Below are 6,589 nucleotides of genomic sequence, written 5' to 3' on the forward strand. Positions count from 1 at the left end.
GGCTGCTCCGTTGCACTGGTCCAGCCCGAGTCGTGCTGTGCCGACGTGAGGCTGCTCATCGGGGTTAGTCACTCGAGCCAGTCACACAAACCCGGTCCACACAAACCCACCGCGACTGCGCAGTCAGGGTTAGTCAGAAAGGAGGCATGCCACGCCAGAGGAGAGGAGACAAGCTGCATGCAAAGGGCTGGCATCTCCCAGCCTTTTCACCCTCCTGCCCTGGAAACAGCGAGCGAGAAGTGGCACAGCGTGTGAGGGTCTGCCCCGAGCCCCCTCCCGGTCTTCAGTCCCTCCTGCCTCCCCCTGGCTCGCCTGCTACCGCAGCCTCGCTGCCCTTCTTGCCATGCCAGTAGGAAAGATAGGGAGGTACAGCACTGGGATGGGGTGAAAGGATGCTGTCTTTTGGAACCTGCCTCTCTCCTTATCCCACCTTGGGATCCTATCCAAGAAATGCCCCAGTGAGTGGAGGGTGGGCAAAAGCCAACAGGAGGGTGCTGAGCATGGGATGCTGATGGCGGTGGGATGCTGATGGCAACATGGAGTGGTGGGATGCGGAGGAGAGAGGAGGATGGAGAGAAGGAGCGATTAACGTGGTGGTGGGTGTCTGGAGCCCGGAGCTGTCTGACCCTTGGCAAACTTCTGGCTTGCCGAGAGCCACCCACCAAGCCCCTCCGCCTTCCAGAGCCGCAGCACTTACAGGGGTTGGAGTAAGGGGTTTGTGGCGAGACGGGGAAGGCTGGGGTGGGGGGAGAAATCTCACCGCCGCCAGAGGGTGGGCTGGTGGGGGAGGCACCCTCCATCTCTTCGAAGGCTTCCTTGTAGCTGTGGAGGTGAGGCTGGGGAGAGCAGGAGAAAGGGTCAGTCCCACTCTTATGATGGGCACGACCCTCCAGGACACCACCACCACCACAAGCATCATTAACCCCCAACCCTGCAGGATGCCGTGGATGCTAGAAGTCCCATACGCCCCTCCAAGCCTTCTCCCTCCCCGGAGGTGGCTGCGCCCCACCAGTGAGCACCTCCCCCCGGCACCCTCCCCACCCCGGCACACCTCTTTGGGCCTCCCTCCAGGGTTGGCCGCAATGGTGCTGACCACCTCAGGCGAGAGGACGGTGGGGCTGCGGGGCGAGCTGGGCTCCGGTGAGCTCTTCTCATAGTGGCTGTCGCTAGGGGTCCGCTTGCGGGCAGGGACGGCGCTCTCCTCCGGGGGCTTCTCCCGGGACTGCACCCCTGCGGGGCAGGCACAGGGTGGGAGATGGGTGAGGAGGTGCCAGCTAAGATGGGGACCAGCAGGAGATGCTCCGGGGCTGATCCGAGAGGTCTCCCCAGAGCCGTGTGTTGTGAAGTGGGCTCTGCCCGGCAGAGGTGGCAGCTTCAGCACTCACCTGCATCTAAGCCCCAGACCAGCACGGTGAGTCTTGAGCTGGAGCAGCTATACCCTACAGCGGTGGCCCCGGGCCAAGCAAAAAAGCAAGGCAGGGTTGTGGCTAGTGGCTGGATCACTGCATTAGCCCTCCCAAGCACCTCGAGTTTTGGGCTCAGGGACAGCATTCCCCAGCAGTGGGTGCGAGGGGCACGAGCATCCTGCGAGCAGGCCAGCGAGCCAGCCCAGCCCCACCAGCCAGGAGAAGGGGACGCTGCCTGCCCCCGCCCCACAGAGCTGGTGAGGACCGGGACCTCCTGACAGCGTCATGGTGGGAAAGGGCCGAATCCCCCAGCACTGGGGTGGCCGTGTTCGGCTGCATCCCTGCTCCCACATCCGCATGCAGCTTCAACCACAGCAGTGGAAAAAGCCCATTTTTGTGAGTCCCCAAGGCAGAGGGAGCACCGGGTCGGGAAGAAGGACCCCAACAGAGGGATGGTGCAGGGAACCCCAACAAACCACTGCTGATCTCCTACCCCTAAAAGGGGAGACCGGCATCTCCTCTCCATCTCCCCCCAGACCTCCTTCCCAGACCCCAGCACCACCAGCCACCAGTGCCCACAGCCTGGGGCAGCGCCAAGGGCCTCCGAGACCCCACAGGGAAGAAGGGAGAGAGCAAGTCACCACGGGAGAAGGGGTTTCTCCGGGCTGTCGGGGTCTGGTAGATCCCATTGGCGATCCCCATATGCTGGGATAAAGCCCAGGAATGGGGCAAAGCCAGCGCAGGGCAGAGTGCTTGGGGGGCTGGGATGAGGGGTGCGACCTCAACTGTCCCAGCACCCAACAGGGCCCAAACACACTCTCCACCCCATCTTGCCTGATGAAGAGGTTAATTAGGGCTCAGGGACAATGGCGCTGGGTTCGGTGAAGGGGAACCACACAGAGCATCACGGGCACAGCTCAGAGCCCCAGAGGTCTCCTGCTCCTCCCTGGGACCCACACGGCAGCAGGGTGACCCCTGGTCTCAGCCCCACTAGCAGAGGTGACAGCACTGTCCCCTCCGCCTTTCCCAGAGAGCCAGAGAGTGCTTACACTCCCCTTGGCCCAGCACATTGGGGGGAAAAAAAAAAAAGAGAAAAAGGAAAAAAAAAAAAAAAGCCAGCATCACGCTCCAGGAAATGCACTTTTCAAACACCAACTCCTTTCCCACGGGCTGGCGGAGGAAAACCAGCCATCAGCTGCTTCCCCTCCCTCCCCGGGGCTCCGTGCGGGACCCACGCCTCGCGCCCGCTGACCTCCCCTCTTCACCGCTCCGGCACCCGCACCGGCGCTTTCCCGGCCCCAGGGAAAGGGCTGGGAGCGCGGGAGGGAGGGAGGTGGCCTGGGTGCATTTCTAAATAATCAGCCCAGTGAATGGCAACAACAATAAAATCACAGCTCGGGGGGAGAGGCGGCCAGGCTGCAAGGCAGGGGACGCAAGAGCCGCGGAGGCGGCCTGGAAAATTCCACTAAGAGCGGCTTTGAAACACAACTCCCCGATCCCTTCTGCAGGTGCTCGCCGGCGCGGGGGACAGCCATTAAGAAGGCCCGTGGAGGGGACAGAGAGGGTCTCTGGGAAGCCACCCTGCAGGCGCAGTGGCCATGGGTAGCATCATATAGAGCCACCCTATATCTTTTTCCCTGCTCCTCGCTTTAAGGGAACAAAGCCCTGAGTTGTGAGCATAGGAAGAAACAAAATGGGGGGGGGGAAATAAAGCAAACCCTTACATTTTATTTTCACCCCTCCACTTTGTGCACTCCGGAGTGTCCTGCATGCTGCAAGAACATCACCAGGAGCATCCCTTGGCCCATCCCAAAGTGAGCTGCAGCGACCAAGCGCTGCAGAAAGGCAGAGACCGGGCTCCTTGAGTCGCGCACGCCTGCCTCACTTTGCATTTTTCATTTGGGAAGCACAAACAGCAGCTCACCGGAGCCCAGCTGTCAGTGCACATCACACAGCTACAGCATGGGACCCCCTGCTCCATCCCCCAGGCTGCGTGTCACCCAGCTGCAGGGTGCTGGATCTGGCCCATCAGGACACCCAGGAGCTCACCGGGCTTTGGCTACTCCGCTCCCTAGAGATGGAAAGCAGCCGGGGCCGCGGGGAGGGGAGGGAGGAGAGGGGAAAAAAGGGACTCATTGTTTGGGAGCCGAGAGTGGGAAACTTCACGGGCCGCCCAGAGCAAAACCTGGAGGAAACCCAGGCTCTGAGCACGGCTCCCCCGACCCCCTGGGTGATTTATGGGCTGGAAACTACACTTGAAAAACAAACTCTCCTTTACCCCGCTCACTGTACCCCCTCAGCAGACATACAGCCTCCCTCAGCCATGGTACCACCACCAGCCCCCCAAGGATGCCCTGCCTGGCTGCAGGAGGAGGGGTGCCCATCACAAAGGGGGAACAGCAGCCTGTACCCCGCTCCCCACCCTCGCCCCCACCACCTCTGGCACTGCCACCCCTTCTGCTGCCCATTTAACTCCCTAACCTGGCAGCAACCCTCTCCCAGTAAAGTCCTGCCCTCAGACTAAACACAGCTCAAGGGCTGGGGAAGGGCAGGAGCACAACAGCAGGGGGAGGAGGAAACAGGAGGAATTTAAACCCAGGTGGTTTTGCAGCTGGGGAGCCTGGTTTCTGGGCCAAATCAGGAGGCAGCTGCTTTTTGGGCATAAGATGCTGGAGCTACTGCCAGGCAAAAGCCAGGTGATGCCCCCACAGTGGACAGGAGAGGGCAAAGCAGCATCCCATGGCCCTTGGGATGCGGCACCCAGCAGTTAAAGCCACACAGGGACGCACGATGCCCAGGGAAAGGAGAGATGCAAACTCGCTCCCTGCCTGCGTGAGGAACAGCAGCAGACATTGCCCTGTACCGCTCTCCGCCAGAGCCCAACTTGCCTCATCCCACCGGGCACAGTGTACTGCTCCCCTCCTCCCAGGGCACTTCATTGATGTGGCCGTCCATGTTTCACCCCAAAATGAGCACAGCCGGGGGCCCTCCCTCACCCAACCCCCAGCTGCAGACGGACCCATGGGAGAAACGCCCAGACTGAGGCAAGTGAGACCCTGCTGGGCCAGGAGCTGGCTGAACCAGGGGTCTGCAGAGCTGCACCCCAGCCCTTGCCTCCCTGACAGGTGAGCCATGGCCAGGGCAAAGCTCAGAGGGGCTGGAGTGAGGGTCCAGATCCAGCCCAGCAGTGAAACCCCACCAGAGAGCAGTGCCAAGCTTGGATGAGATGCAAAACCAAGTGTGGGCAGGGGAGTCTGTACCCAGGGCCAGGGGCTCCCCCATCACTGGAGAAGGTCAAGGGGGCCCTGAGCATCACCCTGCTGAGAAAGGGGATCGAGCCTGCATGGGGAGGGTCTCCCGAGCCTCCCTCCATCCCACATCCATGCAACACATGGAGCACTCAGCATGCAGGGATAGGGGAGGAAGGAGGGATGAGGGGGAAGGAGGGAGGAGAGAGAAGGGAAAAGGAAGGAAGCATGAGAAGGAAGGAGGGAGGAGGGGGATGGAAGGAGAAGAATGGATGGGGAAGGATGGAGGACAAGGAAGGAGGGAGGTGGAATGAACGAACCAGAGAAGGAGAAGGACCGTTGCTGGTTCAGAGGAGGACGGGGGACTTTGGTGCTCTTGTTGAGGTCCCTGAGCTTGGCGTTGTACTCTGCCAGCATACCAGGACGGGGGGTGCAAGGAGGGTGGGAGGTCACAGGGGACAGACACAGTCCCCCATGGGGAGAGGAAGGGGCAGACAGGACAAATGTCACGAGATACAATAGGGAGAGAGAGAGAGAAAACAAGAGAAAATATTAGTCAGGCTCCAACAGATGAGCCTGAAGTCACTTGGGGTCCAAGGGAGCTCAGACCCCGCTCGGAGCTGCTTTCCCATCACCCAAATTGCCTGGCTCCAGGCACCACTTAAACCCACATGGGAAATCAACGGTGGCTCCCAGCCACACGTGGCCTTGTGCAACACCACAAATGCCCCATCAGTGTCCCCTTGGGGACGGCACTGTGCAGGTCCCCTCCATCATTGGATGCCTGGGGCTGGGACAAGAAGGGATGACCCCAGATGCCTCGTGGGGAGATGATGAGGACTGCAGAACAGCAGGACCAGCTCCTTTCTGCAAGAAGGCACTGGGGATGCCAGCGCTGCCCCATCCCATCTCTTCCCCTCCTTCACCAGCTGGAAGCGGGAATGGGAGTGCTCCCCCACCGGGCATGGAGGAGGTGTGAGATGCTCCTCGTCGCTGCGCTGGGACACACAGGCAATTTATAGCAGCAGGGAATGTAAACAAACCCATCCGTGCCCCGCCGTCCCCATCAGCTGTCCCCTCCCGGCGCTGGCTTTAGGACACCTCGTTCCCGCCGGAGGTCAGGCCACCCGCCCGCACTGTCACCGCCTCGGCACAGACGGCCAGGCTCCAGCGGGGACAGGTGGCCGTGGGCTGGGGACCGTCCCTGGGACACCTCTCCTCAGGAAGCCCAAGCGGCTGCAGGGGGTTGAGAGTGACCCCAGCCCAGCCTTAAGGACCTGACCCCAGGGTTGGGGGGGATGGATGTTTTGGTAGACACCATCAAACATCCGTTACCCACCCACTGCAAATACTGCTCCTCCTCTCCTGGGGCTCTTCTCTTTTCCACCCCATTTTTTTCCCTCCATACTTGCAGGGGGAGATCTGCTCCTTATAATATTCAGTCCAGACATACAGCGTGGTTTGGACATCCGTATGTTCTTGGGTTTGTTTAAACCCTCTGCACAAGCCCTGGGTCCCTCTGTGGATCCAGCCTGGATCACTGAGGTCTGGTTCGGATGGATGCAAACTGCCCCCAACACCTCTGCGTCCCTCCACATCCCCCTTCCCATCTGCTGGCACCCCTCCTGCCCCCCGCCCCGGTGTTGCAGTGACTCAGCCCCCGCACCTAGGAGGTTGGTGCTGTTGGATTTTTCCAGCCAAGCCTTTCCCCCCGCTCTCTAATGCCAGGCGAGTTTCTGGACTGAGCGCAGAGCTGGAAGGGACGGAGCTGCCAAGCCCCAGCATCACGAGCTGGCCCCCAGCCTGGCTGCAGCTCCGAACCCTTCCCAAACGTGGCTCCGCAATTCAACAACTGCAGCCAAAGCAGCAGGGAGGGAGGGCACCGAGCTGCAGCAGGGCCACGGCACCTCCTTCCCGGGGGGCTTGGACGCTCTT

General features: G+C 61.1%; 1 protein-coding gene across 1 annotated transcript in view; it reads right to left on the bottom strand.

Annotated features, from left to right (window-relative positions):
- The window catches only part of TNS1 (tensin 1), a 41,269-nt gene that overhangs the window by 14,565 nt on the left and 20,115 nt on the right, over nt 1–6,589 (bottom strand). Inside the window, exons 16-17 of the mRNA XM_009323551.1 lie at nt 1,052–1,230; nt 761–836 (exon numbers count right to left, since the gene is read on the bottom strand). Coding sequence (XP_009321826.1) covers nt 761–836; nt 1,052–1,230 — 255 coding nt within the window. The remainder of the gene's footprint in view (nt 1–760; nt 837–1,051; nt 1,231–6,589) is intronic.

This window comes from Pygoscelis adeliae, unplaced genomic scaffold (assembly GCF_000699105.1).
Source record: "Pygoscelis adeliae isolate BGI_AS28 unplaced genomic scaffold, ASM69910v1 Scaffold664, whole genome shotgun sequence".
NCBI lineage: Eukaryota > Metazoa > Chordata > Aves > Sphenisciformes > Spheniscidae > Pygoscelis > Pygoscelis adeliae.